At 39.7% G+C, this 19,061-nt stretch overlaps 1 protein-coding gene across 1 annotated transcript in view; it reads right to left on the reverse strand.

The window, feature by feature from the left end:
* LOC146718174 (neural-cadherin) overlaps positions 1–19,061 on the reverse strand; it is a 333,699-nt gene that overhangs the window by 188,341 nt on the left and 126,297 nt on the right. The window contains exons 9-15 of the mRNA XM_085431334.1: positions 13,407–13,575; positions 12,613–12,783; positions 11,944–12,116; positions 10,376–10,543; positions 7,117–7,366; positions 1,850–1,977; positions 1,448–1,634 (exon numbers count right to left, since the gene is read on the reverse strand). Of these exons, the coding sequence (XP_085287460.1) occupies positions 1,448–1,634; positions 1,850–1,977; positions 7,117–7,366; positions 10,376–10,543; positions 11,944–12,116; positions 12,613–12,783; positions 13,407–13,575 (1,246 nt within the window). The remainder of the gene's footprint in view (positions 1–1,447; positions 1,635–1,849; positions 1,978–7,116; positions 7,367–10,375; positions 10,544–11,943; positions 12,117–12,612; positions 12,784–13,406; positions 13,576–19,061) is intronic.

A 19,061-nucleotide genomic window follows, 5' to 3' on the forward strand; every position in this document is an offset into this window, starting at 1 on the left:
ATTACTTTTTTAGAGAAAAAGTAAGTAGACTAACACTCATGGCGCCTCCAGAATTTTGATGGCGAGAAGTGCTTCCACTGTCAGTCGCATGTTTTTTTTCCCAGAAGAAAATCATGTGGAACCAGAGCTCCTCCCACTTTACATCTCTGTTACATTCACTTGTGGGTGTTTGCATCAGTGATAAGTATCTGTTAATTTGCCTGTCATCCATCCTCCTTCATGCCACCTCATTTATTATTAATATGACAGAAACAAATAAATAACTCTGGCAGCTTTCCTGCCGCCTCTCCTCTTCTTAATATTTAACTTCTGTTTACGTTGCCACAAATGTCAGTGAGTCAGACCGAGAGAGAGGGTCTGTTAATAATCTATGATCATATTTATTAAAAATACATCCTGGTGTGTTTTTGCTGTTTTTCAACACCTCTCTCCATCCACCCATCTGTCTCAACATCTGTTTGTTTCTTCGCGTCTATATTCAGCCAGCGCATGTATGCATTTCATCTGGCAGCAAATGAGAGAGAAATAGAGAGATGGAGGGAGACGGGGTGCAAGAGAGAAAGATGGAAAGAGAAAGGTGGCCTTTGGTCCTTTCGAAGAGAGAGATGAGCAGATGTGGGAAAGCAACAGAAAGGAAAACAGATTACTGCTGCCTTCAATGAAGATTTGGAGCTTCAGACTGAAGAGTACGGAGCAGCTATCTGCAGCCGTCTCCTCCTCTGTGCTCGCTCTATTTTGCAGTCACTATATGAGGAGCCACCATCGCTACACAAACGCAAAGTAGATTACGACTCATATCCATTACATCGATAGGTTTGCATTTCTACAATCTGAGCTCACGCAGGTTATATAAAAGTCATTAGCATAAATAGGTTCTGACTAAACACTTTTCCTGGTGTAATGTTGTTTCACCTGCTCTTCATTCAGTGCAACAAACATTTCTTAGCAGTATTACAGTCAATGCTAACAGTACAGGTGGGACTAAACAGACCCCGAATGATGTGATATTGTCACTTCAGTACAATATTATTGTGATTCTTAACATTTTGCAATATGTTGAGTATTGCAATACCATAGATTGCGATTGATCACCTCTTTTCAACTGCAAATTATGTCCTCAAAGATAAACTTTGTTAATATCCATTTTATCCAATAAAAAAAAAATGCACATTTTCTTTCTCCAAGATGAAATTGTCACACATACTAACAATTTAACTAAAACCTGCAAAATATTACATTCAAATGATTTTCTCCGTTGTGCATATCATAACTAGACTAGTGGACAGCTGAAGGAATTAAACCTAGGTCCTACCTGGCAGCTTTATATAATTGTTGTTATTAAGAGTCAGGCTCAGTACTGAAGAAACTTAGCAAAAACACAACAGGAATCACAACTTAGTTATAGATCCAGTTACAAGATGTTCTGTGTAGTGTTGGTCTTATTTACCAGAGTTGGGCTGCCCATGCTTGCCGGGCCGCGCTGACTCCCATCCATCTACAGACTGAACCTCCAACAGGTACGAGCTTTTGGTCTCACGGTCAAATACGGCCTGAGTGTGGATGAACCCCAGCTCTGGGTCGATACGGAAATACTGATGGTCCCCACTGCGATCCTCCAGCAGGGAGTAAGAGATCTGGGAGGTGGGGGCAGACACAATTATACAGAAGGCCAGATGCTAAAACTGAGTTAATTAGTGCAAATTTGCACAGCAAGGAAGAAGACCTCTTGAATAATGAAAAGCAGAATGAAAATAATACAGAGCAGAAATTCAAAAACATTCATTTCAACCAAGGATGCATCATTACTCTTTACAATGATTTGTGTGTAAACGTGTGGATTTGTTCTCACCTTGCCATTGGGGCCCAAATCCAGGTCATTAGCTGAAACCTGGAAAACCAAAGCTCCCGACTCTGCTCCTTCAGTGACCGAGGCCTCATAGATGGATGAAGTAAAAAAAGGGACGTTGTCATTTACATCTGGAGAGGGAAGAAATACAGATAGTGCTCAGAGTTAAATAAAAATGCTTCTCCATTTGAGATCTACTGGATTTAACAGAAATGTCACAGATAAGCGATGGGCTTTCTGAAGGGGACAAGCTAGTCTTACTTTTCACACTGATTATCACTGCTGCTTCAGAGGAAGAAAGAAGGTGTAACCAGGGCTGCACATAAGTGTTCCACAGGTGCGCGTTCGCTGTCAAAATAAAAGACGCGCACCAGATAAGAAGTTGCAACACGCATTTGCGTACATAAGATTTTCTGGAGGAGGACGGACATTTGCTCAGAACTCAGAAGATGTCGAAGAAGCAAGCTCCGTAAGCAACTACTTTGGTGTTCCCCCACCGCCAAAGAAACGTCAGAAGGAGTTCAAACCGCAAAAGAAGCGCATATTCTCTGAATTTCCGGGAATATGCTCTTCTTTTGCGGTGGAGGAACACCAAAGTAATTGCTTACGGAGCTTGCTTCTTCGACATCTTTAAGAGTTCTGAGCAAATGTCCGTCCTCCTCCAGAAAATCTTATGTACGCAAATGCGCGTTGCAACGTCTTATCTGGTGCTCGTCTTTTATTTTGACAGCGAACGCGCACTTGCGGACCACTTATGTGCAGCCCTGGGTATAACAATATCTATATATAGCATAAAAGTCACAGAAGTTTAAAACAAAACAAAAAAATCTTGGTTCAAACAAGATGAACTGCTACAGCAGCACTCAGTGTAAGATAAACTATGTTTATTATGTACAGCAAGTCATGCAAAGCTACTTGAGTCTAAAAAAAGGAAATGTAGAGCTGGAAATGAGCACAACAGACCTCTGACATCCTCACCTGCTTACAATAACTTAAGCTCCTTTTTCTCCTTCAAAAACAACTAAAGAAACAACAGTAATTTTATTCTAATTATATTTATTCAACTGGTGATTCACTGGCAAAAATACTTTTCGTTTCATGTCTGTGAAGGTTCTCAGTCATCCAGGTCATCGTAGTCAAAGGAGCTTGCAAAGAAAAGCGTCTGGACTTCTTTAAGTTGCTTAAATACGTTTCACCTCTCATCCGAGAAGCTTCTTCAGTTCTAAGGTCAAATGGTGGAGAGTCCCAGATTTAAACCTAGTGGGAGTTTCCCCCCCACAGAGGGACAAAAGGACCCCCTGATGATCCTCCTGATCCCGCCTGAGCCAAGGTGTGAAACTGGGTGTGGGTCCCAATCAGCCAGAGTTTCGGGTGAGCTCATTGTGAAACCTGGCCCCACCTCATCATGCGAATTCCTGAGGTCAGATGGTCCAGGATGTGAGTGGGCGTTAAGGCGTCTGGGGAGGGATCTCAAAACTGGATTATAGATGGCAGAGAGTTGGTGTCGTAAACCCCCGCCTCTGTTCAAAGATGGTCGCTCACAGTGGACATAGATGGCTTCTTTTACTACTTTTCGTTTCCTACTTTCCACATGTTAGCGTTTGACTGCAGTTTGGCAGCAGTGTTTCTGGGCAGCACCAAATGCACAGAGCATATTCTTCCTCTCCTGGTTGCTTTACATTTATTTGTACAATTAAGATCTTTTAAACCTACACTTATATGCTTCTTTTTTTAATAAAACAAAAAACCCCAGATGTTCAGAAATACTCTATAAATTTTGATCACTTGTAAATGGAATTTGTGTTAGAACCACTTTAGCTCCAGCACAATAAAGCAGCCTTCGTGTCAGTGTCAGGTCACATGGAGCCACATGCAACAAACTTTCAAACAATCTGTTTGCAATTAGAACTTCATTTTATTTTGCTCTGTAATTAGCTTGATTTTTTTCCACAATTCGCATTGCTATTAACAGGCTGCTGCAAAGCACTGCTGCTGTAGACAAAAGTGAAGAGAAAAAGGTCACTTTGTTTTTAAACATCTGTAAAAAGAAATAAATAAAATAAAACACATTTTAATCATTGTGACAAATCTAAAATAAGTGCATCTGTGATAACTTCTATCAGAGTATTAGAAACCCCTGTGCAGTGCTGTTTGGTTTGTTACCTGAAGCATCTCACCAAAGTGGCTCTTTTCCACTTTATAATGCAAACATAATATAAAGTCATGAAAACTGAAAAAACCCAAAAACCAGTCAGATGAGGATTTGGTTTGACTGCCCTTTGGTGCCAAGTGTTTTCTTACAAAGGACCATCTGGAAAATGGAAAAGGGCAAGCAATATCTGACAGGTGACTAGATGAAGACTAACTTCAACCTACTGGATCAATGAAACACAAAACACAGAAAGCACTGAAAAGGAAAAACAAGCTGCAGTCTGAGGGGCTTTGAAAGTAAGCAAATTACAAGTCAAGTATGCCAATTTACCCAAACCATCTGTGGTTTCTCTGTAAGCTCACTGTAAGCTCACAGCTTAAAGACTGGCAAATCTCGCATGATTATGATGCCATAAAATCTTCTAAAAAACAAAAATGAAACAACTGGTTTGCAAAGTAACTGCTTTCAACCAATTCTCATCATCATAAGGGATGAGTATCAGCACAGTGGGACATAAAGTGGCGAAATCATGCTAGTCTTTATATTTACTGTAACAGCAACCAATTATGTCTTTGCACAGTTTTCGATATCGCAACTATTTTTCCCCAGTTTGGGACAAAATGAGGATCAAAGCGTGCATTAGAGCGCTCAATACTGGACAAAAAAAACTGGGCTTTTTTTTCACATCACTTACCTTGAACCATAACAAAAAGAAAGACAGAAAGTTATAAGCCAAAAGTTGAAACGCAGGCAGTACCAAGAACCAGTGAGGAGGACGAGAGCTTACGTTTTCCTCAACACCGGAAGCCAGATTTTAACACAGCTGATTTAAGACCAAAAGCATTACAGAAATGACTTGAACAGAGCCACGCATTAAATCTAATGCTGCTTCATATACCTTTTTTCTTTCTCCTTTCTTCTCAGCAAATGTCTTAATCTATGAATTAAAAATGGGGCCTTAAATCCATTAGACCTCCTCACTTCCTCAGACTGACTGCCTCTGGAGAAGTCAAAGAGCTTTCTTATTAAGACAGATAAGGGGAAGGAGGGGTGAGCGAAAAGACAAGAGGAAAGTCGGGAAAAAGAAAGAGAGGGTCTGTGAGAATTAATTATTTCTTACTGGATTAAGACCAGTTCGAAATGGAGTATGTGTATGTGTGCATATGTGTGTGTGTGTGTTCATGCATGCATGTTACAAGGGAATTCATAGCTCGTGTCTGGTCAGCAGGGCATTACTATTAACTGCAACAGACCAAACTAATAATGGTAGAATAAAAATGATAGAGAAGAGTGACCTTTCATTGGAAAATGTGAGCTTTGAGTGACAGGGTGAGATCTGCAGTGGCAGCGAGGCACTGGGGTTAAGCATATATATGTATATATCTATGCTCACTCCCAAAAGCTGTCAAATTCTTCAAAATAATTTGGATTTGTGTAGTTTTAAACAACTCTACTGGAAAATTGGAGCTCAGTTGGCAGACTTCGGCTGCCCTGCCATCTCTATTCAGTCTTTATTTTCTTCTGTGGCCTCAATTTAGAAAGGACCAGTACAACAACAGATCAATGCTGAATAACAAGACAAGAATAATAATCTGAACTGAACTTTTCTACTGTACTGAGTCAAAGCATACCACAGAAGGTGAGAATGCTCAAAAGAAAACATGTTTTATCAGCAACATGCATGTAGAGCTGCAACTAACTGTTTTCACTATCAAATACACAACCTGCCTCAGTTTAGTTTGTGCGACTGGTATTGTAACACATTAACTAAACATCAGAGTCATGCAGCGACACCGCATTCTTCACTTTTTTAGTGTTAAAAGAGGCTGCTGGGTTTAACAGAAACATTATGGCTCTGGTAAATTATAAAAAAGGTCACTTTGACAGCAAGTAAAACAATAAAAAACTCTTATTTAACCAACAAATGACCAAACCATCACCTTCATGTTGTTCTGTGCTGACTCTATAGCCACAGAGTGTGGGCAAAGTAGTCATGAACTCATTTTTAAGTGCAGTACTAGGTGTGTGCTGCTCATATTGCTTTATGTGCCACCGCTGGCTTTCTGCAAGCTGTTTATGTGTGTTTGCTACTCTCTCCCCTCCCTCTGCTGCATTTTTTCATAACACATTTGTTCCTATGGACATATTTATTATTTATACATATTATTTCTGGCTGCTGTTACAACCAAATCTCCCCTTGTGGGACAATTAAAGTATTATTCTATTCTATTTTTCTTTTTTTTACTGTCAGATAACAATTGACAATGAAATGTTGACGTTAACGAGGTCGCTGCCCTGCACCGCTCAAATTTGGATTTTTGGAAGTTCAATGCTGACTGACAAAATCTACATTGACATAATTTTAAAAACAAAGACTGTGCTGAGAATCTATCTGTATTTACAAGTTATCAAGTTGTCTCATTGCACACTGTACTGTGAGGAGTATAGTATACCATTACCTAACTGTGTGATATTTAAATGGCATCATGCGCGATCTTAAATTCAACTTAAGTTATTTTATTGCAAACAAATGACTGTGTAACTAATAACTGATGAAATTACTAGTAATGTTATCAATTGTGTTGATGGTAAGTTAGAAAAGAAGATACTTTTGGAGTTATTTGGACTTATTTCCCAAAGATGCATAATGACGCTTATTATCAAGTATTTTCTTGATTTTATTTTTCTGTATCTTGAAAACTCGAGAAATTAATTCTGTTTGGAGCTTATTTTACGCAGCCTGACCAAAAAAAATGACTCGACTGGCATTTTTTTGTTTTGTCACAGAACAGAAATTCATTCCTTTGCTGAACTTCCTCTCGCTAAATTCTTACCTGCTTCTGATTTAATGCATCTGTGTGACATTGTCCTTGTACCTTTAATCATACCATGTTTTAACAACATTGTTTTGCTTATGTTTACTGTTCACTTAACGGGCATTTATTAAAGGCATCTATTGATAAAACAGTAAGTTTTAATAAATAAAATGTGACACATGGAAGGCTAAATTATTCCACAGGGCGACTGTTGTGACAATTTCCATGAGATATCAAATGAAACATGTTACATTTGGAGATTCTAAATTACAAAAAGAAAGCGTGAATAAAAGAGGGCTTACCAGTGACATTGACATAGACTGTCGTGAAGGCAGCCAGTGGTACAGCAGCAACATTCTGAGCTCGAACCCTCAGCATGAAGTTCTTGGTGGTCTCATAGTCCAGGGGCTCTGCCACCAGGATAGATGCCGAACCATCCTCTCGGTTGGGGGTCAAGTAAAAGCGCACTGGCATGTTGGTCTCTGGGACCATGCCATCCTCCAAATTATAAGTTACTCTGGGATCTCCAAGAGGTGAAGTGGCTTTGATGGTCTTTTTGGAACAAAGATAAGAAAAGAGGGAAACAATAAAGGCAAAATATCAAAACAATGGGATACCTCACTTTTTTGTCTGCATGACACCACCACAGAGGGGCTGTCACATAAATATTAAAATCTCCACAGAAGGAATTTTAGTGTAGCCTTCATCCATGTCTGGGAAGAAGTCTTTGAAATGGTCAAAGTCCACTAGTGGTTCCTCAGAAAACTCAATAAACTGCACAATAAATGATTTAATGAACTTCTTTTTTTCTCCTTGTTCCCATTAGATAAAGTGTCACTATAAATGAGTTACTCTGACTCCCTGGAAGTTGTCTTACCAAATAAACGACTGAATTCACATTTAATACCCACAACAAGGTTTGGGTTTATTTGCCTCCACGTGTCGTTCTCATTTTCTCATATTTGGAAGTCACCCATAACGATTCTACCTGAGAGATGACCAACAGCACAGAAATCCAGAAAACCAACAGCAATTTGCATTTGGCAAATTTTTTACATGTTTCCAATTATGAACTCTGAGAGCTGGAAAAATGCTAAATTCCAGCAGTGACCCTCAGGACAGGAAGGGAAGTGTAAAGAGCTACTGCTGAGCTCCAATTGAAGGGTGCATTACAAATAGGGGGAAAACGATCTGCCCAAATGGGAAAAAAGCCTTTTACAGCCCATAATAATGAACACTAAAATAATAGAAAGTCTCAAACTGTTACACTAGACAACAACCCGCTGAAATGTTGTGGGATGAAAGGGAAACACTCTGCTCTTCATTCTGCTTTCTCCATAAACTAATTAAGGAGAAACTATTCAAAGCTGATGCCACATACACCCCAATTAAAATCAAAAATGCCATTTCGGGCACGATGCGGCTTGCCTATGGGTGACCTAGCTGTATCCATTCAACCTGCAGAGCATGGCAGCTACAATAATGAGACACCCTGCGAGGCATGCGGAACTAGCAACCATGTCTGACTACTATATGCCCCGATTTAGGACATAAAAACTCAAAATGTCCATGGCAGAGATTTAACAACCCACCGAGAGTCATTTTATCTTTGCTCAACGGTCAAATCAACACTGATCTGCCATCTCAATTTATACTCCATACCGCAGGGACCGCGCTCTGTGTGCTTCCCTTTATCAGCATCTCGAACAAACACAATTAAACACACACAGTGCCGTATAAAGTATTCTCCCATGTCTTTTTATTTCAACCCTTTGAGTTTGAATATTCATCATAAACTTTAATGGATTAAACTGCTTCCAAGAGACTCTTAGAAAATACTGTTAATGGCATGAAAAGCCATGTCCATAAATAACAAAGTGCTGTTGACAGGATACATCTGAACCACACAAGCAATGAATCAACAGATTTAAGGGTCTTTTGAATGTCTGCATTTTTCTGTAGCTGCGGTTCCTAAACCTGTAGCTGCACTGGCATCCCACACACTTCCTACACAGTTACACTCTTTTGTTGTTGCTCGCCATTAAGACCGACTGAATGCCTTAAAAACACATCAAAGCTGTAAAAAGATTGTGAGGGAAGACCGACACAAAACGGGCCTCTGCTCTTCTCTTCAGACACGTTTAGGAAGGGATAACATCAGGATTAACATGCAACAAACATCTTTGGTCAGCAATAATCCACAAACTTTGCATAATATGTTTTTAAGCTCGATGCCACGATGCCAAACAAGGTTTTTTTTTTATGTTGTTTCATAGTCTGTACAATCTTTAATCTTTATTTTTACTAAAACTGGGCCTTTTTTTCTCCAGTTTCTCCAGTTTATACTTGTGCATAAAAGCAGTATTTCCACATAACTCCTTTATTATTGAAGACCAAAGTAAAAAGCCCGCTGAGAAAATCCCCACTAAAACTTTTTGAAAAAAAAAATTGTTACCATGAAAAATGGATTAGAGTGTAGCAGGGCTTTGTGTACAGAAAGAATCTGAAAACACAAGCATTATACATGTGATAATTGCCCCCGAAAAACGAGCAGGAACAGCCCGACTGCCAATTAGACACTAGATGAGTTTAAAACAAAAAAAGACAAAAAACAAAACGTTGAATTTTAAAATCAAAGTAAGTACTCCTTCAAACAAAGAAAAATAAAATTATTAACATATAAATATGGATTCATGGCATGTCAAGTGCATCTTTTACATACATGTACATATCCCACATAACATGTACTTGACATAAACACAACACAATTCATATATATAAAAACATACTGTGTAAGTACTGATCTAATCTATTTGTGTGCTCTGGAGGAAGCCTGACTCCTCCGTTCTGCATGTGCAAGTCTCCTTGGGCATCCATCAGAATGAGCGTGTGTGTGTCTGTGTGTGTTTAGAGGAACAGAATAAAGCTCAGTATGAATACATGTGTGATAAAGCGAGTAGTAGAAAGTGCTTTTATTATTCAGTAAGAGTAGAAAACTATAAAACTATATAAAAGCCAGTCCATTACTTTTTAGTGATTAGATTACACAGTATCAACTAATTTATTTTGCATATTGTATGTCTGGTTATAGCTTCATTCATTAAATCTCTCTCAAGTTTAATGCTGCAACTGTTTATTCTGGTGCATTCGTTCACCACAAATAAAGACAACCATCTCTTTAACATTTTTTTTTTCATTCAAGTTGTCTTTTGTAGGAAATGCATGACACAGCTACACACATTCATATCTCAAGAAATATGGGGCATTTTATAGTGGTAATGAGGGAGGGGCAAAGACTACATTCCCCATTCAGCTTTATCCACACTGGTTGAAAAGCAGAGCACACTTCTTCAAGCTTAAGGCCGATTTATCTGTTGTGCTGTACCAGAGACTAGAAAGAGAGATCATGTTTCTCCAATATTAGCTTGTCTTCACCTCTTCATCTTTACCTTACATATAGAGAGCCCCAAAGCAACTGGTGAGAATTGCTAATGTATAAATAAATTTGCACTGAACTGAATTCAAACCCATGTGTTTCTGTGCAACCCCGGAGCAACATACCACGATGGGTGTGTCCCGGACGGTGTTTTCTGGTATGACTACGTTGTAGTTGTCTTTTTCCCACTGTGGAGGCTGGTTCTTCACATTGGTGATGGTAACAGCCAGCTCCACTGAACTGCTCCTGTTTCCTCCATCTGTAGCCACAATGTCTCTGGTAATGTAGGTCCTCTGCGGAAAGAAGTCCACACAGGCAAAAAGACGAGAAGGGGGAGAGAAAGTCACAAGATGTTGTATTCAGTGTGACCGAGGGGTGCGTAATCGTGGCTTCCTTACAGACGGAAGAACAATGTGAAACTAGATCAAACTGATTTCGGCAACCAATCCATTTTCCACACTTCAGTGCAGGATGAAATCGACGGTAAGCTGCATTCGGGTAAACATACTTAAAGATAAGTGTATTGATTGAAGGGCATGGCTCATTGTCGAGCAACGGAGGGGAATGGAGTTTTGCAACCCTTACAAGAGCAATTAGCTTTATCCACTGCAATCAGAGGAAATGATCTGTTCTGGCAAGTAAAGAGAAAAAACGTAACAATACTCTGTAACCCCAGTGTGAATGAGCTGTCATTATTTGGGGAAGTTTTGTCCAGAGCCTCGTGGTTTATGAACCAAGTTGTGGATGTTATGGGCAAGTTGTAATTTCATAATTCTGAGTGAAATAAAAGCTTTTCCAATAGCAATATTTATTGCAGTTACAAAAAAAGCACTTTTTATTTCAATCTTTGCTCTCAGCAATTAAGACACTGAGGCTGTCATGCTGGCAAATGATGAAGAAGTAAGCATGTAGGCATTGCCTGGATCTGTTCATTTGTACTCATTAGTAGGAAAAGAAGTTTATATTTTCAAACAGGGCCATGTTCTGGCGAACAATCCAGTGAAACCAAAAATACTGGCTTGGTTCCAGAGGTCAGTATAAGATGCAAGGTGCAGAGGTTACAAACATTCATTCGTCTTGGCACTGGAAGATGGTTCACCGCTGATTTTGGGGCTTTTATCACTACAGCACTCATCTGAGGTGCAGACTTGTTTTGCACAGGCTACGTGGCAATTTCCTCTATTGCGTGTTTATGTTCCCACCAAGATTGTTTTTCTTGTTGGCAGTGAAGCAGGCAGAAGCAGTGAAGTGAGAGAAATAACAGAAATTCTCCTGCAGGCAAAGAAAAAGGCCTTAGTGAAGACATTATCACATTCGCGGGCTGCGGTCTGCTGCTGGCCACAGGACTTCTGCCCCCTCACGGTCAACAAATAAAGGGCTGGAATGCAAATGTACTTGGATACTGGGAGAAGTAGCTTAGTTTAGTTAAAATCTGAAGTTCCCTGCTGCCTTTTTTATAGTTCTCCAGTAGAATTATTAAAGGAAGTCTCACAATTTCAGAGTTTTTCTATCATTTAGAATAGCTTGAGCTTGAAGCTCCAAGGAATCCTGCAAGATAAGTAGCTGCATAGGTTATTCATGTGTTTGTTATGCATCTGGAATCTCATTATGGACTTCCATAGGAACGGAGAACTGTACGAGTTAAGCCTTTTAAAAAAGAGCAAATGGTATCCAGAACATAGCTAAAGTGTACCTGCGAGATGGGTTGGTTAACGTACACCCAGCCTGTCAGTGGGTTGACCCTTAGGTACTCTGGCTGCTCATTAGACATGGAGTATGTGATGGCTGCATTGGTCCCAAAGTCATCGTCGTGAGCCGCCACCCGTAAGAAACTAGTTCCAATCATAGTATCCTCACGGAGGAAGTCTGTAGGAGAAGAATAAGAATAAGAGTGCTTTGCAATTCAGTGGCTCAAGAGACCTTAATTTGTAGTCTTTGATATTGCATCCATCAGCACAGAGGCAAGAGAGAAACTCGAACTTGAAACAATAAAAAAACAAAAAAACAATAAAAACTGTAGACAAACTTTAGTAAACAAAACTAATTAAGAAAGGAATTCAGCAATTTGACAACAAATATGAAGCTTAAACAACCAACAACAGAAAGCAGAAAACAAAGACAAAAGAAATTCCCCAGTGACATGAAAAACTGAATACATGAGCAATTAGTAAAGAGCTCCAATTCTGTAATACTAAAAATTCTGCCATCATAGGAATACTAACACCAACACTGTTAGCTCATTAGCGTCAGTTTTTCTTGTCAAAATAGGGAGAATGTTTTGTTTTTTTTTAAATCTTGTTTTTAATCTATATGCATGTGCTTTCATTCTGCGATGCAGCAGGTCGAGCTAATATCTACTGACACTCGTATCTGAGGTTCTCAAACTTGGGACTGTTGTCATTCTGGTCCAGAATGAGAATGTTCAGCTGACAAATGCCAATCAGCGGGTCAGCCGCCTGGTCAGTGGCAGTCACTGTCACCGCGTACTCCCTTTGCCGTTCGCGGTCAAATTTCCTGGCCGTCACAATTACTCCTAGAAAGACAGAGATAACAAGGTCGATCAGATAGCTGAATCATAGCAAACACTGCTTGGTCTCATGTCCCCCAGAGTACTTGTAATTTAACGCTAAAATGATTGCCTCTGCCTGCCTCGAAGCTAAACTTTAAACACAGTAGGGAAGATGAGAGGCACATTATGAAAGAAAATGAGACTTTTTCAAGAGTAGTTATTGTCAAGTCCAAAGAGAATTGTCTTTATTATTTATTTTAGAAATAATTTTTAGCAATGTAATTTACAATATCTCATGCTCTACTGTTGCTACTGAATAAAAAGCTCCATAATATATAAACATATTAATGCATGATAACTTTTAGCTCAACTACAGGTAAAGCTGCATAACAATTCAGTCCAATCTGCAGATACTATTTTTTATATATAATGAATCAAGCTGAAACGTGCCTGAAATAAGCTTAATAATCAAAAACCCAAAGTGGCTCATGTCCAGCACTTTTCCCATTTATTCCCTGCACAATATCGACCACAGACTGACAGACTGAAAGGAACATGTTGTAAAATATTATCCACGTGGGATAAAAGCCTATGTGTTGTTCTGTATGTGTATGTGTGTGCACACGAGTGCTTGTATGTTTCCGTACCGGTTTCTGGGTGTATACTAAATGCAGGCACAGTAGAGTCTTTGTGCATGAAGCCATATGTGACCCTGCCATTGGAGCCTTCGTCAGCATCCACAGCATGAACCTGCAGAACAAACGTCCCCGCTGGCTGGTTCTCCAGGACGGATGTGCTCTCACGGTACTGCTGACACTGAGAATGAGTGAGGCAGGGAGGACAGGTGGGAGGAAGAGAAGACCACAGGAGTGAAAGTGTGAAGAAACTTAGATCAATACGCCATTCCATCCAAACAGTCAGCAAAGGTGTGTGGGAAGTTAAATGTTGAAAGGACAGATTTAAAATTACTACAGTAGTCTTTTACTGGGGGACAAAAAGTGTAATGTTGAAAATAACCACAGGAAAGAAAGTGGGAAGCCTGTGCCCAGCAAGTTTTCTTTTTCTTTAAAAAATATCAGCTTTTGCTTAACCTGTTTAAAGCGGAAGTGGTTGATACCGGGGTGGTGGAACAAATCTCAGATGCCATTAGGCAAACGCTCTCAAAAGCAGTTTAGCAATGTGTTGGTTGTTGCTTTTGTGTTTTGAAAAAGGTGATTTTTTTGGTGTACAGTGTGCATGTTTACTGCTAAGAGCCTTCAGCAGCGTTCAAGGAAACAGAAAACACAAAAAACGTCCATATACGGAGAACCCAGCACTCCCAACATGTGTGGGTCACGCCCTGGAAGCCTCGTAGTGACCAACGCCAGGAGTGCCCTAGATATCCTACAGTCTATCAAAACACTGACCCTACAATGTGAATTAAAAAACAACAACAACAAATGTGTTTTAAATGCTCTGTAGGCCTGACAGTCTGACCCTTGACGACACATTCATGGTGGGGTGAAAAAACAAAACAAAAAAACACCCAGTGGGTTCTGGGGAAGAAATGCCATCATGCTGCTAATCTGAAATGGAATTCTTTGGGCTTGGACATGGGACTCATGCACTAAAGACTTTCAGGGAACAAGAAATCATAAGATGTCTGTGTAGGTTCTCAGTTATCCATCATGGCAGTCTAAGTCGCTTTCTTTCTAAGCTCTTTAGACTAAGTTACAATAAAGGTTTACATACACTGGGCAGGAAATTCACGGCTATTTGGGACTTATGGAGATTTCTTTGAACTTTTCTTTTTCCGGGGTGAAATAATTGTTCAGCATGCATCTTAAATTACTTTAAGACAACAAAAATTGGATGTACAGTACTTACGTATAAAATGGGACAAAAGTATACATAAAGGCTCAAATATGTACATACACCAACACTAATCTTTGGTTAAATGGCCTTTAGCAAGACAGGCCTCAACCACACACTTTTTGTAGCTACAAGCAAGCTATTGAGATAATTCTGCCTGGATATTTGACCCCTCTTCTTGGTAGAATATGTACAGGCATTTGGTTGTCCATGTGGGTCGCTGCAAACTTGGTGAAACCTTCCAGCAGTTACCATGGCAGGCTTGAGCCTTAGTGGCTTCTGGGTTGTTCCTGAACATCCTAACCAATTTCCTTTCATCTGAGGCTGGCAGTTATGGTTTTCGTCCATATATTGGCAAAGTAGACACATCCCAAAAATTTGTACTGTTGAACAGTTGTTTGAGATTATGATCTTGGAATCCGCAGTTGTTTAGAAATGACTCAAAGAAACCTTCCCGACATGTATAAATCTACAGTTCCTAATCTTCACTGAGTTCCATGGACTTTCCCATTGTTGAAAATCCCCAATAAATTCCCAAATCCCCAAAACTTGTGCAACTCGTTAAAGATGTATGCTATAAAATCATTCCACCTTGGAAAAAGAAGAGTTCAAAGAGATTAAAATTAGCCACACATTACCATGACATTGATGCCCACGATGAATGGATGTAAACTTCTGACAACAGATGTATGAGTCATAATATGAAAGACAGGTCAGTTTGATACCAAAGTTAATGTTTCCGTGCAAGCTTGAGATCAATGAACAGAAACTGAAAAGACACATGTGTAAGTCCAAATAGGACTTCAGGATCGATGCAAACGTAGCAGAAATTCCGAGGGTGGTGTATGGTTTCAAAAGACTTTAGACCTTTAAGAACAAAGAGGGAATTTTAATAAGGCTTTCTTTTGTTACAGTAACAGAACTTTTTGATTGCACATCATCTGTGTGCCTGTGTGTTTGGAGTATCTTTTGAAAGAGAGATGAACTGAACTGGATCAAAGATGGACATAAAAATATTCCGAACATTTACTTTCAATGTAGACAAGCTCCAACATTATATTTCTAAAGATTCTATTATAATTGCTGTTGGATTCTCTGCACAGCACACTTCTCTTTTCCCAAGGTACAACTTATAGATTCCCTGTCACCTTGATGTTTTGCACTGAGATCAAGGTAATGTGATTAGGAAAAAGAGGTAGGAGGTAATTTTTTGGACTATTCAACCATATGTCGTGACAAACAGAGATCTGAAAATAAAATAGCAGGCAACTAAACAGAAACAGTTATGACACCCATGTCGGAGCTATTACAGCAATAATTCCCTGCAGATAAAACTGCCAAGAGGAACAGCAGAAGAGTTTGTGCATAACATTTATGGCACTGTGTTCTTTTTTCCTCTCAAAATGCTTTTAGAGACATGTCTTTTTGCTGTAAAATGTGCAGGATCTGCTAAATATGAAAGAAAAACAGAGAATACACTTAAATTATGAATCATTTGCTGTCCTCGGTTTTAAGTGTTGGAGGATCTGGAGTTTCCCGAGGGAAGGGTGATATACTGTATATACCCAGGAAGTGAATACTTTAAAATTCAACTCTAAAACATTAACACTACTCCCTGTTTAACACCGCATGCATTCTTGGAGTCATCATAGAGATTTATTCAGTGCTGTCAGTTCTTTGCGTGTTGTAAGGTAGCTGCTCCCTGTTGGCTAGCTCAAAGATTTTGTTAATCACAGAACTTGTCAAGACACATAAGGAGCTTTAGTATCCCAATTTAAGCACCATTTCTGCTTTGCTCAATTTATCTTTATTGTATCTTTTTCTGTGGTCTTTTAACTTTCTCGCTTATTCTTTATCCATCACAAATTCTTTTTTTTTTTTTACCTGTTTCACTGGAGCATTGATGTTGATGTACTACAGAGGCAGAGGAAAGAGAGAAATACCTCAGTGCTGCTGGCTGATGTGTTCCTTTGACACCTAATTAATTACAGGAGGGCTTTGTTAAAGTTGTCTCCTGTTACCTTTACTCCATGCCTACTCTCATTCTTTCTAGCTCATCTCCACTGCCACCCATTTTTCCATCATCCGGCTTTTTCATTGTTCTTTCACATTTGTTTGCTCCCATAGGTTGTTTTGGGACTTTGAGGAAGATAAGAAGGTCTGGCTACAAGCATCTAATTTATTAAAAGGGTCAAAGTGTCATTAGTTAAAAAGTTGTTAGCCGACAAGAAACGAATCCTCAGGAGGTCAGATGAGAGACTTCGTATGGAAAAACACAAAAATAAGCCTAAACACAAAAAAGAGATGTCAAAATATGCACTGAAATGTGCAACTTTTTTTCTTTAGCTTTTTCAAACTACCACAATTTATTGTGAGTGACAAGCAGGCTTTGTTTGCTCACGAGGAAATGAGATACAAATAGTTAAAAAAAAAATCACTGAAAAGGAAGATTTGGCTACAAAAACAAACCCAACAGCCTGTAGAGGTGAGTCAGTTTATTCATCAAACGCAAGCAGCAGCGAAGCCTTCCGCTATGCCCGACCGGCTGTCGGGACACCCTACATTTTTAGCTAAGATTTGTATTTGAGAAAACAGAATTAGGTTAGTCGTGAGCCAGTAGTTGTGAATGACCATCATTTAAGACCGTACTGTGAAAACTTCGTAACAGGATTTTGTTGACCTCAGCTTGTTGTTTAGAAACATAGTTTCTGTTGCATTTACGTGAGGTTTCAGCTCTAAATACATGTAACATGTATACTTCAGAATATCACAAATAAAAAAGTCACTTGTTTGTTATAAGTAATTACATAAGTAACTGTGATGATCATAAGAATAAAACTGTTTTAAACCTTGTGTGCCCCGAGCTCTGAAGCTAATGAACTGCCTCTCTGAACCACTCACACTTTTTGTTCTCTCTGTTTCATTATGGAGTCCATATTTAAGCTACTAAATACATACTGACCAAGAAGGCAAGGCATTGGCCATCGAGGACTGGATGAATATAAAAGCACATACTAAATTCTGTAATGACACTGAAGGAAATAAAACTGCAGTACTGACATGAAGGCTGCTATGGATGTGGCAGACTTCTTCCTTTGAGCTTCTGCTCCCTTACAATAAAAGGAGACAGTGGAGGTGTGGGCAGTGGGAACTTGGGATATAGCAGGAAAAAGTGGAAGACTTAGTGTGCTGCTGCGTGACCCAGCAGAAGCGTAGAACGGGTGGGCGGGTGAATAGATGACAGTGGGATGGGATTTGGTATGTGCTTACGGAGGAAAAAGTTGCTTAATCAGCACTTTCAAAGTTGGCTTGTTGGCTGGTTGTTTTTGACCACGCTGCTCCAGAGTTCCCTTTTTATTGTTGTTTTTAAAACCGTGCCCTTTGAGACAGGCACTGTCCTGTGTTTTATTCAGTTTTACTCAATATGTTCTGCTTCTATAAAACACTGTATATGAGTGCAGATCAGAGAAGTACTAAAGCTTTAAAAATAAATCTAATCAGCTTATGTAACTTTCTGCTCCTGGGAAATGCTGGAGCCTCCACTCTGTGAGATCTTGCTTCTCTGTTTCACTACCTCTCTGCGAGCCTCTTGCTGCCTCTGTCTTGGTCCACTGATCCAGCCCTGAGTTCCACAGAGGCTACGGCATGTCGTAAGATTGGGCATCAAAACAAGATAAAAGGGCCTTTCTGCTTCAGTGTCCTGCTGCTGGCTTCTAGTGACACAGGAACCACCAGCGAACCTCGGATGTCTTCACTAACTGAAACGCTAATGTACAGCAGGGTTTTTCCCAGAATTTCCTTTTGTTTTTCTCTATTTTTAGACACTAAAATGTTTTTGTCTGTGATCATTAATTTTTATTTGCTACATTTTCTTTTCTTTTAACTCCAGGTTTGTGTGCTTTCATCATTTCAATTCTTTTTGACTTAGAAGAGTCGTTTGGGGGGGTGTCTGGGGATTGTCTGTCCATTGCTCACAGCTTTCTGCCAGCAGGGAAAAAAAGAATGAATCATAGACTACGGTATGATGCCAGGAGAAGATTCCTGAGAGAGACAATTGAGCATACAGTGCACATGAAAAAAAATGCCAACCAGGAATCCCTCTCTTCTTTTCTGTCTTCTCTCTTGGCTCTCATTTTGTTGCCTGTCCCTCTGTTTCTTCTTGAAGTGGAACGAAAAACGCCTCCACCCCCACCTCCACCCATGACAGAGTGAGCCAGGTTTATTCAGCATGGCCCCACTCCTAATCTTGGCTCGCGATACCTCAAGGGCCTTGAAAAGTCATCCCATTTAAAACTGAAACATGGCTAGTGAAGTAAAAAAAAGCAGGAGGAGATGTAGCACTTCGAGAGTGGCTCGGTCGGGATTTCTCCCACGTCCCTTGAAGCTTTAATTAAAAGACCATGATGATGTAGGAGAGAGATGAGAGAGCAGATATGAGGGTCAAGCTCACT

Source organism: Copadichromis virginalis, linkage group LG1 (assembly GCF_057382275.1).
Source record: "Copadichromis virginalis isolate Kocher_CV1m ecotype Utaka linkage group LG1, C_Virginalis_male_GT1.1, whole genome shotgun sequence".
NCBI lineage: Eukaryota > Metazoa > Chordata > Actinopteri > Cichliformes > Cichlidae > Copadichromis > Copadichromis virginalis.